The sequence below is a fragment of the Emys orbicularis genome, chromosome 8 (assembly GCF_028017835.1).
Source record: "Emys orbicularis isolate rEmyOrb1 chromosome 8, rEmyOrb1.hap1, whole genome shotgun sequence".
NCBI lineage: Eukaryota > Metazoa > Chordata > Testudines > Emydidae > Emys > Emys orbicularis.
Window position 1 is genome coordinate 96031526 of NC_088690.1, and position 22032 is coordinate 96053557.

General features: G+C 44.3%; 1 protein-coding gene across 1 annotated transcript in view; it reads right to left on the minus strand.

The window, feature by feature from the left end:
- Nucleotides 1-912, minus strand: part of SH3RF2 (SH3 domain containing ring finger 2) — a 79027-nt gene extending 78115 nt beyond the window's left edge. The window contains exon 1 of the mRNA XM_065409809.1: nt 532-912. Within this exon, the coding sequence (XP_065265881.1) occupies nt 532-912 (381 nt within the window). The remainder of the gene's footprint in view (nt 1-531) is intronic.
- Between the last annotated feature and the right edge of the window lie 21120 nt (nt 913-22032).

Here is a 22032-nt window from a genome sequence, read left to right on the forward strand (position 1 = left end):
GAAAAAACTGCTCTTATGGCAAAAGCCACTTAGGACTTCTAAAATTAGACTGGTAAAATCACTGAAGAGAAAAAAAAGACCAGTCTCAGTCAACGGATAAAATGAAAAAACTTTTCAATCTCTAACTTCCATGATTCTGCATTTCCCGAGTTAATCTCGGACGGGAGATATATGTACCAAAATATCATCTGCAAGTCAGATCACACAATATTTCTGGCCCAACTGAAACTAGCAAGCACCAGAAAACTCATGATGAAAATTGTTTTCTTGAAATTTTTGCAACCTGATTTTCAGAAAGACAAGTTATTTTTTGATAAGCTTGAGATTTGATGTTGTTACTGCAGAGATCAACTCAAAATAGCCAAATATTACAGGGAGTCAGCAGGCAGATTTGTAATCAAGTGAATAAATCTCTCCTATTTTTAAGTATTTCTGCAGTGTTACTAACATGAAGGTTTTCATAGTTCTTGACACATAATGATGCAACTTTTTCTGTCTATGAAGATATTAAGAAACATGGACTCTCCTTACCCCTTCCATATGGATCCTGGGATTTGGTGCCAGCCTGTACTGATTAAGTTGTAAACCTCTTGGATCTCCTCTGTCTCTCCTGATTGAGGCAGGAGAGGTCAGGACCCGAGATCTTTGGATTGAGCCAAACCTCATAACATTTTGTCCATATCTGACACCGTCCAGTAAGCGAATTAGAAGCAAGTTGGATGGTAACTCTTCAATACTGCAGAAGACTAGAGTTCTGCACTCTGGGCACCTCAACTCATTTTGGGATTTCAGTATCCCCTGTAGACAAGGCTTGCAGAAGGTATGCTGGCATGGTAGCACCTTGGCCGTGACATCTAGCTTTTCAAAGCACACAGGACATTCCAACAGGTCAAGTAAAGCAAAATCGTCCATCTTTAGTGAAGAACTTCAGTCTCACGTGAGGCCAGGAAAGTCCACATGATACATTCACCAGAGCATTGGGTAGCAGTTGCTTCAGTACCTTCAAAAACGACACTGAAATCCTGAACTCAGAAAACCATCCTGCATGAAGGAAAAGAGAGGAGGAGGGGAAAAAAAAGAACAGAACTTGACTGCTACAGTATGAAACCTATCCCACCTACATTGCAAATCAATGCCTCACGAGCCAATTTGCAAATGTATACTTTGCTCTCACATCCAAGTTTGAAGTGAGTCATTTGTGATTCAGTACTAGTGAGAAGAATTGTATTCAAGCTCAAGTCTGCTGCAGGAGAGACCAAGCTTCTGTTCGTCAGGGTAGATAAATAACCGTAGCTCAGATTGAGGCAACCATACTAATTCATGCCTGTGACCCAAAGCAGGGCAACTCAATCAAGACAGGAACATTCCTTCTCACATGTACTGTAGGAAAACTTTACTGTAATGCCTTGCAGTCTATTCTAATGTTAATTATGAATAGTATAACAATACTTCAACCAGATCAGGAGCGGAGATCCTCTGGTAAATATCCCATAGAGTCGAGAGTAAATATGTTCAATCTTAACACAGCAGTTTAGTTACACACAATCCCACACACACCCACACTGTTTCATTTTTAACATCTTTCCTAATTAGCTTTCTTTCTACTAGTTTTGGCAGCAATTCTATATAAAAAAAGTCACCCAAATACAAACATAATTCTTGTACCTTGAAGAGAGACTTTAGTTAAGGAGTTTAGTATTACTTTAGTTAAGGAGCTCTGCAATTTCATCCTCACCTAGACTAGTTGCTTTGGTTATCCAAAACAGCCTGAGAAGTCATTATTCCCTCCCACAATGTAAAGTCACTCAACCTGTTTAGCTCCTTTTACAATTATATGTTGGTTTACACTGAAATATGGATACATTTTGGATTCAAGTTATGGCTTGTGAAAACAAGTACAGTTCTGTAACACACAGAAGTAAGTGTGTGTGTGTGTGTGTGTGTGTGTGTGTGTGTGTGTGTGTGTGTGTGTGTGTGTGTAAAAGAAACCTAACAAGATCCTATTTACCAGGAATCATTTCCCCGCCGATGCTGAAACAAATATTGCTAACTCTGAAACCTGCTCTCTGAAAATCCAGTGTGCCACATTAAATACAAAGATTTTGTAGGATCCTTTGCCTAGTAATCCTGATCAATATATACCGGAACATTTCTCCATGGACAAGGAACATTATAAACAGCATAACTTCATTTGTTAAGCTTGTGTTTGAAGATGTCTGCCCCAAAAGGAAACTAGAGCAGGTTGCTAATTCTTTAAGTACCACTAACCTTGCGTTTTGTGCCCCTTCCAAGGCAAAATCAGCTCTGCACAGCTCAAGAGATAAGAGCTCTCTCTTCCACAAATTGCAATCCTGTTGAAAACTTTAACATAACAACTATGTATGTTACCCACTGACAGATCCACTTTCGTGTCCAGCCCTGTTAACTCTCTGACTGCCTGACTGCTACTCATAAGCAAGTTTCAGAAAGAAATTCCTGTACCGTGGTTCTGGTTAGGAGCCAGATCCTGATCTGATGTTCTGATCTCAGTGGCGTTTATTCTGGACTTGCACTGCATAAATGAGATCAGAATTTGGATCTTCCTCTTTCTTGTCTATGCAACTGTGCTTGTTTCTGGGAAAAGGCAGGAACCATTTTTAAAACCTCCTTGCTATAAACACTTTAATCAAAACAAAGCAAAGAAAAAAAAAAAAGATAGATGCAGCCTCAGAAATAGGCAGCAGTCAGACTTAGCATTATAAGAGTTTAGATTTGTCATACTGGAAAAGACCAATGATCCATAGACTAATACCCTGTTTCTAGCACTGGTTATGGAGGCAGCAGACCCTCTAATGGCATCTCTCTTTGTTATATTTTATCAGAAGTGGGAATCCACTTTCTGAGCTGCTCTGGTGATCAGCTTTGTCTTCAAGCATAGGCACTGTGATATCTTATCACTTACATACAGGGGGCTAAAGTCACAGAGGGACTTAGACACCTAAGTCCAACATTTAGGTGCCACTGGCATTCACAAAACTCCTGCTCCTAACCCAGTAGGCACCTAAAAACCTACTTGGCACCTAAATTTTCAGGCTAAAAGTTCCCTAGATGCCTAAGTTTCTGCCTCTGGGCATTTGCACTGATGCCTCACTCTAGCCACCAAGATGTCTAAGCCCCGGTGTGATTCACAAAGCAGGGGAAGATAGGAAGGGCATCTGTTGGGCTCGATTCTGCAGGCATGTTCATAGGCTACCTACCAGATTGCATGCCATTCAAAATCCCTTTGTAAGAGGAGGCAGAGGTGGTGCCCACCATTTAACTTTTAGCCCAGTGGTTAGGACATTCACTTAGGATTTGAACATGGGTTTCCCACATCCTTTCTCCCCTTCAAGCAGAGGGGAGAAAGGAACCTAACTTTAAACACCTAACTCCCTGAGAGGCGCAGGGCTTAGGATGTACCTCTCGCCACAGCATCTCCCATTGGCTAGCTTAGGCAGCTCCTAACTCACTGTGCTGGTTTTTGTGAATCCCATTGTTAGGCATCTCTCTTTCCCCATTCATTGTACAGGGAGCCTCGTGCCTGCTCCAGGCTCTGTGAATCCCAGTGATTTTCTAGGCCTCTAAACAGTAGGTGGTGTGATGCTCTGCTTTGCAATGCTGAAGTCCCTGTGTGACTCTGGCACAGTCAGTGTAACTGCAGATGGTATTCTTGTTCAGATCAATGTATAATTCTTTTAAGGAAACTTGGTAAGCTATTTACCTCCATCCCATCATAAGTCAGTGAGTTCCACAAACGAGATATTGCTTTAAAAAAAAGCTTATTTATGTCATTCTAAATGTTTAAAATTCATAGAGTAAGAGAAAAAGGTAACATTGTGACATGTTTATTTCAAAGGGAATAAAGCATTAAGGATACAGTTTCCACATCTTTAAGGTATTATAGGATAGTTTAAAAACAAAACAAGAAATGAGTCTATGAACATACTGGTAACACTTTTTAAGGTTCCCAAATGCATATTTAAATTAGATTGGGTATTACAGTTATGGTACGTTAAACACTAATCAATTATTAAATTCTCAAAACTTATTTTATCAGTGTGGTAGACATTACATTTTATATGACCAAAGTATTTAGCTCAATAGATACATTTTACGCTTCAATTAGTGCTCATTTATTGCAAAATAATGGGCCGTATCCTGTTGTTGATATGGATGTGGAAATCCTATTGTAGTCACCGGGAATAAAAAAATCGTTATTAGGGTATGTTTTAGTCACTTCCAATTGAATCTAGGTTTCATAACTAACTTTGCACATATTCTCATTTGGAGGGATATATGACTCATTTTTAGACCCAAATTTACCTGAGCTCTCTTACATTATCATTATTTGTATTATTGTAGTCCCAACTGAGATTGAACTCGGAAGATTGGACAGAATGAAGAATCACGCCCAGAGAGTTTTGGAACTGGGGTAGCAAGCTCTGTGCTAGGTATGTCTGCAAGTGGGTTGGATGGGAATGACTCTTCACTTTATCCTCATCCCAGACTGCAGTGACTTCAGAGGTGCTCCATGGGAACTACTTCAGCCCACACTTCCTTTTTCTAGCAATACTTGGGTTCAGAATTGTTAGTGGCCTTCTCCCATGAGCCAATGGGCCTGCTCCTACTCCCACTGAAGTCAATGGGCATATTACCATTAACTCTAGTAAGAGCAGGATTGGGTCCAATATGCTTAGGGATCATTTAGCAGATTTGCTGCTTTGCAAGGTTCTATCCTGCAAGGTGCTGAGCATTCCTGTGGAGGTGAGCACTCTTGTCTTCCCTTTACTTCAATGGGACTTGTGGGGGCTCAGTACATGGGAAGACCGAGCCCTACAATAATAGCATCTAACATTTAAGTAAATACTTCCTCATTTTTCAGTTCAATAAGGCATCATATAATAATGAGTGCTCCCCTAATTATCTGCTAGTTCTAAGTCATAACAAAATGTCCTATCTGGAAGTGGAACAGGAAGGCAAGGGAAGGAAGTTCATAGTACCTTTTAATTTGTGCTGTTGGCATCAGTGTCCCTTGTTTTATCAGCTGACCTTCTCTTTAGATGCCTGCTTTTGCTCTAATATCCTGATGTGCCGCCTTTGTAGCAAGGGGAATAAGAACCTGCCCTGTATTGAAGAAACCAGATACAAGGAAAAGCAAAATAGATTCCCCCCCCGCCCCCCAAATTCCTGCCATACCTCAATTGCATGTTTCTAAATGAACATTAGAGATTTCTTTTCCCTCCAGTTCTATCCAGTGCTTCTGGTGAGTCTTTATGCCCCAGTCATATATTCCCCCCCCCCCCCAAAGGTATAAACGGGTATATAATATGGGCTTGACCACCCACATGTCCAGTATGGTTAATGAGAGCTTCAGGTGTTCAGCACCTCTGAAAAGAAGGGGGGGGGAGGGGAGCGCATGTATGCACACTGGATAGTGCTAATCCCCCCCGCCCCATAGATTTTGATTTTGTTAATAAATCCATTTTAATAGTTCTTAAGCCACATGTAACCTCTCATCTGCTTTGGCTATACTGGTAAAATTGCACCGAGGCCTGAACATAAAAGCACCTGAAATAAGGATCTAGATTGTAAAGACTCTATCCCTCCAACCCAACCCAGTTACTACTTTTTCCCTTTGTAAATCTTTCTAATTTGGTTCAAACAATTGGAGAAAAGGTTTCTGAAGTTTTAAAAGCTAACCTGAAAGTGGGGTCTGATCCTGTAAGGTGCTGAATACCCACAATTCCCACTGCTTTATGCAGGAGGCAAAGTAGCACAACATCTCGCAGGATTGGACCCTTTAATATGGCAAGTGTTCTTTGCAGTTCGGTGGCGATATGCAGACTACTCAACCATCTCCTCTTTTAAACTTTCTGCTGTTGGAAGCACCTGTACAGATTGCAGTCACATGGGAATGACAGTATATACTTAGGCTTTAGGCATGTCGCATAATATCCCTGTTCCCCACCTATAAAATCATTTTTCCCACCCTTTGTCTGTTTTGTATATTTAGACTGTAAATTCTCAGAAGCAGGGACTTTCTCTTACCAAGAGTTTGTCAATTGCCTAATGGGGCCCTGATCTCAACTGGAGTCTCTAGGTGCTACCATAATATTAATAATAATAATACTTTGCATTTTATATCATGCTTTTAATCTTCAAAGCTCTTTCCCAACAGTATTTAATGCTGGTAGCATTCCTGTGAGGTAAGTAAGTATTATCCCCATTTTGTATCTGGGGAAACTAGGAAGATGTGGATACATTTGCATGAGGTCACACAGCAAATCAGTGTCAATCTGGGATTAGAACACAAGATTTGACTAGCTCCCAGCACCATGCTCAGCCTACTAGCCTAGACCATCTTGCCTGCCCATTGATTTAGCAATGTTCCTCTTATAATTATGTGTCTGGAGCTATAAATCTGTCAGGCCTTCCCTTTCATTTTAAATCTTCCATTTGATACTTATGTTATAATTAACAATGGTCCTGGTCCTGCAACGTGCTTAGTGCTTGTGAGGTGCTGCGTGCCTGCAGCTTAGGGGCGGCTCCAGGCACCAGCGCCGTAAACGCGTGCCTGGGGTGGCAAGTCGCGGGGGGCGGCGTGTTGGTCGCTGTGAAGGCGGCAATCAGGCGGCCTTCGGCGGCATGCCTGCGGGAGGTCCTCCGGCGGCCGGTCCCACGGTTTCAGCGGCAAGTATGCCAAAGCCGCGGGACCAGCAGACCACCCGCAGAAACGCCGCCGAATCCGCGTGACCGCGGACCGCCCACAGGCATGCCGCCGAAGCCCGCCTGACTGCCGTGCTTGGGGCAGCAAAGCCGCCCCTGCTGCAGCTCCCATTGAAGTTAACAGGAGCTGAAGGCATGGCAGCATCCTGGCAAGAAGAAGCTGGGAGAAATGACCTGTAGTTATCACAAAGTCTGGTCTTGTTTCACCCAGTACCCACCTGTTCTGTCTATTTTTCAATTCCCGTGTTACAAAGGGTGCCATCCACTGAAGGACAATATATATTCCTAAAGTCAAAGCAAACTTTGTTCTTCTTTACATTGAACTTTCTCTGTTGTAAAACTTTCATTTTGGGAAACCACAGTTAGGGCAGGAATCGCTATTTTGCTTCAGTGTACCTAGAGCTCAAGCAGATGGTTGTCACAATTTACTGGAGCCACAAGGCTTTGCGCTCAAACTTATCTGCCAGAAAGCCATAATCTTTTGGCCTTTCCCCTCTGTCTCTAGTGCACTCAGCTGGCTTTTTCAGAAACTAGATCAAATAAACAAGTCCCAAAACATAAATGTTTTGTCCCTTCTGCGTCTCCAGATGCATCATCGCTAGTGAAAGGTTCTGCCCTCCCAGAGAGGAGAGTTAAAAAATCGATTACTGAGGACAGAATGAACATGCCCAGCTTCGTAGGAATTTGTCTTCCCACTCCCACAAGGAGAAAGGATTGTTGTTGTTAGTAAGCAGGACAATGCCCTGCTGACTGTCAAGGCTTAATGAGCTCAGTCATTGCAGCAGGCGTCACCTTCGTTTTCTCTAGGCTGTCAATGCCATGGGGATGTTATGTCTCTGTCTACCCTACTGGGGTGTTGTAAAGATAAACTACAACACCCCAAAATGTCCTTAACCAGTCCTATGTGAAGTCTTTCCTTGAAGAACTCTGTAAGATTTCTGCACATCCTTGTGAGTACGTTCCATAACATAGGAACAGGTACACTGATTCAGAGCCGAGGTCCATCTTTCCAGTATCCCACTACTAACAGTGGCCAGCACCAGATGCATCACAGGAAGGTGCAAAAAACACATCTTGCGCTTAAATCAGTGTGGGATAATCTGCCATCCGGTTAAGGATTAGGATGAGACTAAGCATTGGAGTTTGTGTTTAAACCCTGAAGCATGAGGTTTAATATCTCTCTTCCAAAATTCATCAGCATTAATTATTGTAACTCTGGATATTCTTGTTATCCATATAAATATCCAGTCCTTTTTTGCATCTTGCTGAGTTTTAGGCTTCAATGACATCTTGTGGCAGTGAGTTCCACAGTTTATTCACACATTGTGTGAAAAATACATATCCTTCTATGGATTTTGAATTTGCCACCTTTTCATTGACCGTCCCCATGTTCTGATATTATGAGACAATGTCTTACATAATAATACCTGTGTGAAGTGTTGTTGTAGCCAGATTGGTGGGTGAAGTAATAGCTTTTATTGGACCAACTTGTCTCTCTCACCAACAGAAGTTGGTCCAGTAAAAGATCGTGATACTCGGCACTTAAAATATATTGATGGATATCATCATACCATTTTACAGAATGGGAAAACAGGCTGTGTGCCTTTTCAAGGTCATGCAGGCAGGCAGAAGCAGTGTCAGGAATAGAACCTAGATCAATTGACCTCCCTTTGTGTTCAGCCTTGCCTCATTGGCAGCTTTACATATCATAATGTATATTCATTCCTATATATTAAAAACAAAAATTCCATTCAACTTTCCTATGCTTGTGTAAGCAGAGTTAAAAGAATATGGAGAGATCATATAAAATGTGAAATTCCATTCAGTGTATATACACCTGCATGCTCAGTGTCAATGGAACACTGGGAGATGATTAGTGAAAATCCTGCTATTGTAAAACAACAATCAGTGCACACAGGCAAAGTAGTCTTTTTTTTTTTTTTTTTTTTTTAAAGCCCTTGTACATGGCCAAATCAAAACCGATGTTCTCAGGACCACATCCCACTGAGTTCTGCAGATACAGAGACTATGTCCCTGTGTCTACAGATAGGTATTTCAAATCAATTTGACCCCATATTTCAGTGTTCTACTGAAACTACAGAGACACTAGAATTTCATCTTTTCTTTTTTTATTTTTAAGTTGCAAACATTTAAAAATAAAACCAAACTGTACAGCCATTCCTTCCCTGCCCGCTCGTTGTCCTTAATAATGCCTGTGCCATTTTTTCCTCAAACTTGCCCCCCAAAATTCACTCTCCAGCTGAGCATAAATGTGGATGATTTCAGCCCCAAATGGAAATGTCTGAGAAAGATATGGAAAGGAAATGCTTGAGCATTAACTTAGAGGAGTCTCTCTCTGCCCTCTGCCTGTAATGACGACGATGCTTGCCAAGTGGTTTGGATAAGTAAAGTGAGCCTCCACCAATGCTACCCTGTCCCTCTTGTGCAGTGACTGCCCACAGTAGCAATCCCCAGGGTCCCCAGACCCTCCTGAGCACAGGGACTACTTCTTGCTTGTGCCCTCTGGGCTGTTGCCAACCCAAAGAGCTGGCGATACAGAGTTTGCTGGCTAATTAGGGGAATGTATGTTGCACTCCCTGCATAAACATGAGCTCCAGAATACCTCTGCATAGCTCTCAACACGGGGCTGTAACCAAGGGAGCTATGTATGGGTGGTGTCATATACTAAAAGTGTGTGTGTCAGAAAGAGGTGGGTGGTGGTGGTGGTGGTGAGAGCTGGCAGAGGGCATGTGCATGACAGCGTTTCACTTGGGAATATAGAAAAAGCCTGCTGTTACGTTGTGTATTGTAAATGGATGTCACACTCCTCCTCCTCTGGGGAAATCAGAGAACTCTGACTCTTTTTTTAGCTTGTGGACGGCAGGGAGTGGGGGTGCCACTTCCAAGCTGCTACAAATTATAGATCTAACAACTTGTCCTCCTACCCACTCACAAACACATCACACAGACCTGCTATTGTTGTTGTCTCTGAAGGCTGGCAAGCAACCGAAGATCCTACTTGTGTTTCCAAAGTTCAAAACTAATACCTAGGCTGAGGAGGCTGGGGGTGAGTTGTCTGTGTTAGTAGCCGTCTCACACTCTTGGAAGCTGTAATTTGGGTGAGCTCACTCTGTGCTTCTGGTAGGACAATGTGTCATGCTGGTCTGAAATGTGGCCAGTGCAACCAAGTGTACATAGCTGCTGTATTCTGGCAATGGATACCGGACATTCAGCATTGACTATAAAACATGCATGTCTAGTACATGCATTACATTTGCTATAATAACATAATAGGACAACAGAAAACCACAGTAATGGACACAATAGAGGAACCTGGACAGAAGAGAACAGAAACTCCCAAATCCCACAAATCTTCCAAATCAGAAACCAATATTTCATAGTTTATTGTATATCATAATTCTCGCAGACAAACACAAAACTGTCTGCCTGTTTAATTGTGGTGGCTTCAGTCCAGAATTGGGGAAACAGCAAAAAAAATTGTAAGCAAAAAATTTTGGCTTCACCTCCCCCAACCCCGTGATATAGTGTGAACCTTTCTGCTAGCAAAGCTCTGTTCCTGTGAAGGTTCATAGAAAGAAAATTTTGTTTCTGCAGCTGCGATTAGTCACAGATTAATCGAGGCCCAATCATGCAAAGCCAAGCATATGTGTAACTTTGCTCATGTGATAGTTCCACTGAAGTGGCACAGGGATCTTAGGTAAGCTCCTCACAGTGGTGCATTTTTCCTTAATAGTGCATTGTCTTTCTGTTGTAAAGCTAAACACAAAGAAAAGAAGGTTCAGAAATATTTCCACTTTGCAATGTCAAGTCTTGAGACCACTCTTTGGTGACTAGGGTTCAGGGACTTGGGTCTCTCTATTGGTGACTTCTTCAGAATAAAGCATAGTTGGAGAAATCAGCACTTGGCTATGTTCTTTAATATAAGGATTTGCACGTATGTATTCATTTTAGATTTAATAAAAATGGTTATGCTGCTTGATCTGGCCAGGGATCGGATTTTTCATCTTGTGGGAAATTCCATGATTTCCAAATTTTTTGTGGTCCAAAACAAAACCAAAACATTACAAAATTTCCTGTGAAACAAAATTCCAAAACCCCATTTTTGATAATTTTGATTGAATTGTTTTATTCTGATTTAAAATCCAATTAGTTCCAATTTTGATCTTTAAAAATATTTTTAATTAAAAAAATTAGATTTGGAAAAAAAAATCAAAATGTTTCCATTCCAAACATTATCAAAGTGCTTGACTTCATTTTATTTCAAATTTGACAATTTTTTATCAAAATAGAATCTTTTAAAAAAATGTCAATTTCAATGAAAATGTCATTTTTTTTAATTGAAAAGCTGTTTTGACAAAAAATTTGACCAGTCTTAATATTAAACATATATCAATTGATTCATATATATATATATATATATATATATATATATATATATATATATATATATATATATATATATATATGAGTCTTAGCAGCGCTGGATGACAGGTGTGTGTGTGTGTGTGTGTGTGTGTGTATTAGAGAGTTATTGAACCTCACAAATTTTTTAATAATCCACTATTGTATGTTACACAAAATAACAACAATCTTTTCAATCTATCTTTAGTGACATTTGGGAATGTAATGTAAACCTTATGGAGGTCAGTTCAGAATAGAATTGGTATAGGTTGGCATCTGTCCAGAAGTGAGTGCATTATTTTAAAATGAAATGTAAATTATACTCCCTTGAGAAAGCATGTTGGAGATTGTTAAAGTGGAATGAAAATAGGATATTGTGCAGTCAAGATGGGCAGAGGTGATCTTGATTTTCTTCTGGATATTTAAAGTAACATGTATATACTGCAACAGATCCATAGCCAGTGGCTCTCTGTTGCTTCAGAATTGCCACATGCTGCATAGCTTGGCTTCTTGGGACTTTATGACAGCAGCAGAGCAGAACTCAAAAGCAAATAAAAAGAACACCAAATTTATTATTTTTTAAATATCATGATTTTTAAGCCAATCTCTTGATTTTTTTTGGGGGGTAGGGGGGCTGACTCTCGATTTTTGAACACTTGGGGTTGGCAATGCTGAGTCTCCATTAGTTGTTAACAATAGAGGGCCTATGCCACTCATTTGAGCAGGTCTCATTCCAGTCAGTAGAGGGCAGCGTGCACACCCCCATCCACATTCAAGTACTTAATTTGGCAAGAGAGAGGCCAGTGGTGCAGGTCACGTGGCTGAGAGCATTGCTGTTGTAGCACTTGGGTTCTGATCTGCCTGTTGGGTCTTCAATGTGCTGAAACTGCAGCAGCTGAAGCTCCTGCTCCTCACTATGCCAGAGACCGGGAAGTGGGACAGACAGACGGACTTGAAGCTTACCAGCAGGGAGGGGTAAGGAGTGGGGATTGGGATGATGGACGCTGGGGCTTCTTGGTGGGGATGGTAGGGAAGCTCTCTTGAGGGAGGGAGTAGATGTAGAGGCCAATGGGCCAGGATGATGGGTGGACATTGAGAGGGGAAGAACCCTAGGAGCAGATAAACCTAGGTCAGGCTCCTACTTCAGTGCCAGATGTTTTTTTTTCTCTTTCTACTTTTTGGCTTCTTTCTTTCCCCCACTTATGGAAAAGAGCCCTGCCTTCAATAGCATTATCTTCCGTCCCCTTTTAAAGATAAATAAAACAATAATATAAGTTGTTGGCCATTCTTCCTTCATTCCCTGAGAAAGCAAGTTCTAACCAGGCCCTGGAGATGACTAGCATGACAAGCTGACTTTGTTTCTTTGATTGTATCATTTCTTAATTATTTTTGAGGGGTTTGTTTGGGCAAACCTTAAAAATCCCCCTCACTAGCAGGGAAGTTTACCCACCGGAAAAAGAGAACAAAAAGCAACTGATTTTGTTCAAAACATTTCTGGAGAATTTAATGCAGGCAACCCATCACAAGCTCATCATCAGCACCCCTACTACAAAAATTGTTCCAGTACCCCTGCTTACTAGGGTTGCCAGGTGTCTGGTTTTCGATCGGAACACCTGCTCGAAAAGGGACCCTGGAAGCTCTGGTCAGCACCGCTGACTGGGCATTAAAAGTCCAGTTGGCGTGGGGTTGGCAGGCTCCCTACCTGGCTCTGTGAGGCTTCCGGAAGCATTGACGTGTCTCTTGGGTCCCAGGCAGAGGGATGACCACAGGGGCTCCGTGCGCTGCCCCTGCCCCAAATGCCAGCTCCACAGCTCCCATTGGCCGGGAACAACAGCCAATGGGAGCTGCAGGGGCGGTGCCTGTGGGTGGAGGCAGCGCGCAGAGCCTCCTGGCCGCGCCTCTGCCTAGGAGCCGAAGGTCATGTCACCCCCCCGCCCCAGCCCTGAGTCCCCTCCCACACCCAAACTCCCTCCTGGAGCCTGCACCCCCTCCCATGACCCAACTCCCTGCCCCAAGCCCCGTCCCGCATCAAAACTCCCTCCCAGAGCCTGCACCCTGCACCCCCTCCCATGCCCCAACCCCCTACCCCAGCCCTGAGCACCCTCCTGCACCCAAACCTCTCAATTCTGGCCCCATTCCAGAGCCCGCACCCTCAGCTCAGAGCCTGTACCCCTCCCACACTCCAACCCCCTGCCTCAGCCTGGAGTCCCCTCCCATACTCGAACCCCTCGGCCCCAGCCTGGAGCCTCCTTCTGCACCCCGAACTCCTTGGCCCCAGCCCAATCCCAGAGTCCACACCCCGGCCCAAAGTCAATACCTCCTCCCACACCCCAATCCCCTGCCTCAGCCCGGAGCTCCTTCCCATACTCCGAACCCCTCGGCCCCACTCCCCCACCCCAGAGCCCCCTCCTACACCTCAAACGCCTCATCCCTGGCCCTACCCCAGAGCCTGCACCCCCAACGGACACCCTCACCCCCTCCTGCACTCCAACCCCCTTCCCCAGCCTGGTGAAAATGAGCGAGTGAGTGAGGGTGGGGAAGAGTGAGCAACAGAAGGAGGGGGGATGGAGTGAGCGGGGGCGGAGCCTCAGAGAAGGGGCGGGGCAAAGGCAGTGTCTCGGGGAAGAGGCAGAGAAGGGGGTGGGGCAAGTGTGTTCGGTTTTGTGCAATTAGAAAGTTGGCAACCCTACTGCTCACATACTTCTGGGGATCTGGGCCACAATGCATTCTCCCATCCCTAAAAGTCTTGTTGCAGTCAAGAAGGGGATTGGATGTGATTTAAATTAAAATGTAGAGAGACCAGCTCATGAGGTTTTGTCACTGTTGAACCCAAACCCTGAAATCTCTCTGTCATTTGGCCTCACACTTAGGCTGTAAACCCAGTCTAAACTCAATCCATTGCAAACATCTCTGGCTTAGTACATAACTGTCTACCTCACATTTCTTACACTATACTGAAGCCATTGCTGCTCTGTGCATAGGGTGACCAGATGTCCCAATTTTATAGGGACAGTCCCAATATTCGGGGTTTTTTCTTATATAGGTGCCTATTGTCCCCCACCCCCAGTCCAGTTTTCAGCTGTGTTGTGAGCTTTTCTCGGACGTCATCTTCAGAACTGCAGCCCTTTCATCAGGCCTGGGGATGGGTTGTACTAATTGCACTAATACCCAAAGCTTGGGATAGGAAGTAGAGATGAGGGGGCTTGTTAGTTTTTCTTCTTGCCAGCCTCTTCCTTTTCCTGTCTGTTAAGGCCCCATTTCTTTCTCTATTTTCTGCCTCCTGTCATTTTTCCCCCCTTTGTGCACGGAAGAATTACAAAATATCCCTCTGGAATTGCCTAACAAAGCCTTAACCTATACCAATAACCTTTATTAAGAAAAGAACAGGTTTCCAAGAAGCAACAGACACGAGCAGCTGTCTAACCAGCTTCTGCAAGCTGGTCTCCGCTCTCCTCAGCAATTCTTTGCACAGGTCTGACCACAGACTTCAGTTACCTAATTAAACCCAGATGCAAATGAGAGCATTATTTGCAACAATATATCACTGCTTATGGTTCCCAGGTGTTTCTAGCTAACAGGAGCACAACAATTCTTACATTAATGGCCCGGGCTTCTGTCTAAAATGGAAGATTGGCCACTGAAGGAAGCATATTTTTAAAAGTTGATTGAAAAACTACAGTTCCTGACCACATGGTGGAAAAGCTCTGAGTGGGAGTGTTGTAATGGGGTAAAGCCCCCTAAATCAGCATTGAGGTACAGTTTATAGTATAATGGGAGTTAAACTGACTCAAATGTATCCTTATTCCACTGCATTAAGAGACCAGAGATTCAGCTATCTGTTCCTAAGTGTTTCTTTTAACCTGCTACTGTTATGGACAGTGACAGAGTCTGAGTTCAATTTTCCAACAATTGAGCCTTACAAATTAGGGAGCCTTGGAGAATTAGATACAAATGATCTTATATCAGTCTAATAAATAAAAACAGAAGAGAGAGAGAGAGAGAGAGATGGTCATATGGTTGAAAAATATACTGTATTTGGCAAGATTGTAACATAGTTTCCCTGACTGGCATAGACAGGTTACATTTTCTGGACTTCATGTGATAATCATGCGCTAAACCCACACCATGTAAGGGCTAGGCTATATCATGGCTTGGTCCTTAGAAAAAAAATCGATGTCCAGGCTGGTAAGGGAAACTGCTCTAGAACCTTGTTAACAACAGGTTGTTCTGCTAGCACAATTTACTGATAGTGGAGCATGCCACCGAGAAAATGAAAGATTGGAGTATCTGATTTTGAAAGCAGGCCTCAGCCTGATGCCTGTTTTTGTGGCTGCAGTAACATGCCACCACAACTGATGTCACTCAGGATCTGTCTACAGTGCAATCGGAGGTGTGATTGTAGGCCTATCTGTGCTAGCTTTCATCTGGCATAGCTAAAAATAGCAGTGTAGATGTGATGGTGCCGGCTTCAGCCACCTACCCAGAGTTCCCTTGTACAGCCCACACTGAAGCCTGTGCCACTGCTGTTTCATTACTATTGGCTAGAATAGCTAAATATATCAAGCTAGATTAAAGCTAGTGTGGGTATGCCTACCTGAGCTGCAATGACACCTCTGATAGCAAGGTAGACATACCCTTTGATGTCCACCTCCCTGACTGAGGATTGCATAAAAACTAAATTGTGAGAACAAAATTAAAATTAAGCTTGAAAGGCACACAAAGGGAAGGCAGGTTTTTATAGCATGGCTGAGAGAGCGGCAGAAACACTATTTGTTTGGCTACTCTAATCAGCTGCCCCAGGCTATTGGAATCAGGAGTTCAGGGGGGAGAGAAATAGAAAAAGCAGAGAGTTACTCAAGAGGGCGGAGAGGGTCCATCATGCTGGAGGGTCAATCAAAGCCCAGGAGTGTGCATTCAGTTCACACACAAACGGAGCAGTTTGCAAAGGATGGAGCTTATTTTGGTTTTCACAGCTGCCCACTCTCACGCTGAGGGAAAGGTAGGTCTCTTTATAGGCATTTATTTTAAAGATAAAGAATATCAGAATTTTCTCTTGCTAGCCAGCTGGCAACATTCTCCTTATGCTTGTATGCTGGTCATTGCTGAACTCTGAAGCAGTTTACATTTTCCTTCCATTGCTCCTCCTTGTGTACACTAAAGGAATTGACATGTTCTCAGAAACACCCAAATAGGACCCAACACTTCCTCATCTCTCTGACTATTGTTTAACTAGCTCTGATGTGTTTTCTGAGTTAGGTTTCTTGCCACTTTGAAGTAATTTTCACTGATTTCTTTTCTTAGTGGCTTTAAGCCTATGTGCTGTAGTTGCAAATGTGTTTTTTTCTCCCTTCTCTGCTGTCATGAGCATGACCTCTCAGACCATGATGGGTTTCACTTTCACCAGAGATACCTTCAGTTTCTGCGGATGGAACTGGAGTCTCTCTGAAAGGGGGTTGATTCTGCTAGCTGCTGAGTGCCCTCAACTCCCTTTGATGTCAGGTAGCATCTTGCAGTTCCCTTGTACATGCATAACCAGGGCAATGAGCAAGCAAAGATAAGGAGTTATTTTCTGGTTGTCTCACTGGATCAGATTCTGCGTTTGATTACACCCGTGCCCTTTAATAAAGCTGCATGGGGATAATGGGGACAGAATGTGGCCCTTTTTCTAACAGACATGAACAAAAAGTTTGAATACTAAGGATCTGGGGTGTTTAAGCAAATCAAAGAAAAAGGATTGGCAGCTAGTGATAATCATTTAGTGATTTTTTTTTTCACTGACATCAGGACTCATTGGGCATTTCTTGGGAAACTGAATATATCTAATCAGTAGCTACCACTAGATAGTAAGACGTTTCCATAAAAACTTGGCAGGAAAATAGGAGACTAATAGCCACACTTTCAAAAATCTTAGCAGAAGGTGCTAAAAAAAATAAATAAATAAAGATATCCCATCTCCTAGAACTGGAAGGGATGGTCATCGAGGCCAGCCCCCTGCCTTCACTAGCAGAACCAAGTACTGATTTTGCCCCAGCTCCCTAAATGGCCCCCTCAAGGATTGAACTCCTAACCCTGGGTTTAGCAGGCCACTGCTCAAACCACTGAGCTATCCCTCCCCCCTTTAGCTCTTTAGGAAGCTTTGGTTTGGGCATGAGGTGAGCACGTCTATTTTTGCTTGGATGGACTGTCAATTTCAGCAGTACATACAATTGCTATTAGGCTTTAATGCAGGAGAAAGAAAAGTATAATGAGTCCTTTTTGAAGTGCCACTTTCTGCGCAGTTTCCCTTGGTTCTTGTGCACTGCTTTGGACCTTTTGCAGTTACTCTTGTGAAATTCCACATCATGTTTTTCTTCGAGGGGGGGGAAGCCCCCTTTTTATGGGGAAAATGTGCGGAAGTGCACTATGAAGATTGATCAATTTTCTGTCTGCAAAAGGGGCAGAGTGCCTGCAGCTCCCATTGACTTTGGACAGAGCTGTCCCTAGGGTACAGCGACCACCCGGCACCCCGTGCTTTGGGGGGGCCCGCAGGAGGCGGACAGGGAGGTGAGGCTGGCAGGCAAGGGAGGTGAGGAGGCGAAGGGGGGGTGGTGAGGGGCAGGCAGGCAGGGGGGTGAGGAGGAGCCCCCCCTACCAGATCCTCCCCCAATGCCTCCTGCCCACGGGCGGGCCTCACCCGCCGGATCAGTGCCTCCCCCTCCCTTTCAGCGCCTACCATGGATCAGATATTTTGCCTGCAGTGTCAGGAGATGCTGGGGGGAGGGGGGTGAGAGGAGCAAGGGCACAGCATGCTCGGGGGAGGGGGACAGAACTGGGCGGAGAAGAGGCAGGGTGAGGGCGGGAAGAGGTGGGGCGGGGCAGGGGTGGGAAGAAGCCGGGCGTGGTGGGGCCTTGGGGGAAGGGGTGGAATGGGGGCAGGGCCTGGGTGCTCCCCCCGGCAGATTAGAAACTCAGCGCCTATGTCCCGGGCCCCGCGCCTCCCTAGGGACAGGGCATCCAAAAATCACACTGCCTACCTTTAGGTGCCTAACTTTAAGCACCCAGGTTTGAAAATTTGGGCTCAAGTTCCTTTCTGGAGCAGCGCAAATACTGCAACAAACTTTCCAGGAAAATTATTGTCACGCTGTCTGGAGTGACTCACACCTGTGACTGCCTACCTCAGGCAGACTGTCAAAAACAGGGCAGACACCCCAAACTGGTGATATGTTCTATAATTAGATTTCACCAAGCCAGTAACAAATGTGAACTCCTGGATCACATAACAGTTTTACTATGGAGTCACAGACTCTCCAGTCTATCTTGCCACCCCGGCAAGCTGGACTTAGTGATAAATGGTCACTTACACCAAAAATCACAACTATTCAGGTTGCTTCCAGTCCCAAGAGACCAGTCACTTACCTCAGATCAGTTTGTGTCTTAGATCACGCAGCCAATTCTGTAATAAACTACCTAAAGATTTATTAACTAGGAAACAGAAATAAGAGAATCATTTACAGGTTAAAGCAAGCAAACATACGCACACAAATGAGTTACCATCTATTACTCCTAAAGATGACATAGGTGGTAATCTGTCAATTCAAAATGTCTTTCCGGGGAGACCCAGGGCTAACCTCGGGGGATCTCTGCCTTCATTCAATGTCTCTGCCCCTATGAGAGTTCAAACAGCAAAGAGACAACACACTGTCTTGTAACTCTGTTTTATGTTTGCATTCGGCCTTCCAGGCCACAAGATGAGCTTCTTTGCATGTAGCATTTCCAAGGTGCGATAGGCCCATTCACCAAGCCTTGTTCTGTGCTGTTTCTTAATGGCCCGTTTAATCTGGATAGGTCTCCTTAATGGGTGAGTGCGGGGGACGATTCCTGTGCCTGGGTTCACAAGATCAGAGCAAACATGTTCAAAGTTGTTATAAAGCAAAACTTCCCTATTTCCTTATAGCATGGAATACCAGCATGACAAGTGAGATTAATGCATGCAGCAACATACAAGCATTTCTGAGAGTCTAAACTAGTGGTCCCCAAACTGTGGGGTGTGCCCCCTAAGGGGCTGGGAAGGAGCATTCAGGAGGGGTATGTGACAGGGTCTGGGCCAACCCCCATAGGGGGTGGGGAAGGAGTGCCACCCAGCCCTGCTCTGCCCCCAGCTCCACTCTGGTCCTGTCCCCAGCCACAGCGGGCTCCGCTCCACCCCCAGCACAGCTCTGCCCTCATTCCCTCTCTGCCCCCAGGCAGGGCCGGCTCCAGGCACCAGCCCACCAAGCTTGTGCTTGGGGCGGCACCTGGAGGGGGGCGGCGCGGCGCTCCGGCCGCCGGGGAGAGCGGGGCCACGGCCGGGCTCGCCGCCCTCCCCCCTCCCCCGGCGCTCTGGCCGCCCTCCCCCCTCCCGCAGGGGGGGGGCGGGCGGCCGGAGGCTTTTTTGCCTGGGGGCGGCAAAAAAGCCAGAGCCGGCCCTGCCCCCAGGCCAGCTCTGCCTCAAGCCCCAGCTCCTCCCCCATCCCCAATTCTGCCCCCAACTCCATCTTCAGCCCAGGCTCCTCTGCTGAGCCAACTGTGCAGTAATGCGGGGGTTGGGGGGAGTGCGGACAGATTTCATTACTAGTAAGAAGGGGCACGATAGGAAAAGTTTGGGCACCACTGCTCTAAACACTACATATATTCTTATAAGACTCATACCTATTTTGAATAAAACTAACATACAGGTGAGCTGGTTAGATTTCCAGCTATGAGTTTGTCAATTCTTAGCTAATGCCTATGGCCTTGGCCAGAGCTGGCATGTGGTTTACCAGTGTCACAATTATCAATTCACTTCAACCCAGTTCACACAACTTTTGTGCGCCCTCTCTGTTAATGATAATGAATAAGTTCGCTGGCAGGAACGTTTGTGGAACCAACAAAATATTAGAGACTATTCAGGGACACCAGCTGTTGAAGGTCTAAGTATTCACATGGGAAAACTCATTCCAAGACATAAGGAATTATCCAGGCAGGAAGTAGAAACAGCAAGGGGCCTGGGCTATACCACCAGCCCTGGAAGCCTGGGTATGTACTCCAGCTGTTAGGTCACGCTGCCATGGCTTCACTGCCATTGTTGTTTGTACATCAAAGGTAGCTCAGGCATGTCTACATATGCTGCAATCACCCCTTTGATTTAAACATAGACATACCCTTTGACTCTGCAAAACACCTAGCACAAAGGGATGCAGATCTTGGTTGCTACTTTAATAGTAGTAATAATAATTTTTGAATAAATTATTTGCTCATCTATAGTCCTGATGTGTGAACATTTAAAGGTCCCATGACACTCTGTGTAAGGGTAAAGCTTGCAGTGATGTTCTTAGCCTAAATGTCCTCTACCTGCACTCTTCTGCACTGTACTTTGCACGGTTTCACGCCTCCTTCCTAGGGCAGAAGTGGCTGCATTTCACTGATACTATATTATTTGGGGAGCATATTTGGATGAAAGGTATTATCTACATTTAAAAGGTGATTTTCATGTGGCTACAGCTAAGTGTGCCTTGGTGGGGTTAGTGATTATATTCAGCATTCTATAAACTGATCCATAGAAGCAAAGCTGATTTATCATCTCATCTCTCTAATCTAGCACTGGGCAAATGTTTTAAGAGGAAGACCTAGTCCACTCAAAACAGTTGTATTCACGTAGGAAAGACCCCCAATTTAACATTACGATTTAGGTTCAGCACTTGTTCTGTAAACATCACAATCTCATTGCACTAGGAGGATGTCTGAGTTGTGATACATTGTGTACAAATTATGTACATTGTTTCACCTACCTAGTCTGATGGGGCCTCATTCCTGGAGCATGTGGTGGAGTTCCGGCTCAGTTTGAGGTTTGCTGAAATTAGTAATGAATATCCAAATTTCTTCTGGTTCATTTTACTTTAGCTAAATGGCCCATCTCTCTTTGGGCCAACTGTTGCCCACCCTTACTTAGAGGAGTACTGTACTCTCCCAGTTGGCTCATTTTCTTCAATATAAATATATGCAGAGTAACACTACTCAGCGTGAGTAAAATCCGACCTATTAAAACAATGGCAATGCTCCCATTAACTAATGGAAGCAGAACCGGAGCCAGAGTGAACATTTTGCTTCTTCAACTACTACTAAAAAATGCAGAACAATGTCTGTTGGGTTAACCTGAAATGGGAAAATGTTTTACAGGGTTTTCCCTGACGCCAAACAGAGGTGTAATATGCTGAATCACTGTGTTTTAGGAAAAACAACGAGGAGCCCTAGGAAAGACTCCTTGTTGTTTTTGCTGATACAGACTAACATGGCTACCACTCTGAAACCTGTGTTTAGGAAATGACTCTCCTTGGTATAGCATTTTGGCACATGTGCTGGATTTCTGGTTCAAGTCTGAGCCCATCTATAATAATGGGACACCCCCTTCCTTGGCAGAGAAGATGGCTCCCGGACAGCTGCTGCACTTATGCCTTCCTCGGGCAGGTGGGTATAGGGAAGTCTGAGATGAGTCATTCCCTAAGTAAATGCTCTGGTATTATGAGATCATACAAAATTCTTGTAATCAGCATAATATCTTCAGCAAAATTAGCTTCAATGAGTAAAGTAAAATTGTCTCATCCTGTTTGAAAGACAAGTCACCTTTTCCTGTTTCTGATTCACTGAGTGTCAAAACAATGACATGGTCAAATCTGATAGTCCACAGGCTCAACAGACCAGCCATCGTGGGCTGAATAGTGGGGTCAGTTTAAGGATGTCAGATTTTGCCAGTAGCTGTCTTTAAAAAGGAAGTAAGTTTCTTCTTGAATTCTTGTCGTCATTCCTGTGGGATCAGAAATGCTGGGGAATTTTCTTTTTACAGGGTAAGGATTCAGAAAGAGGTAGAGATCA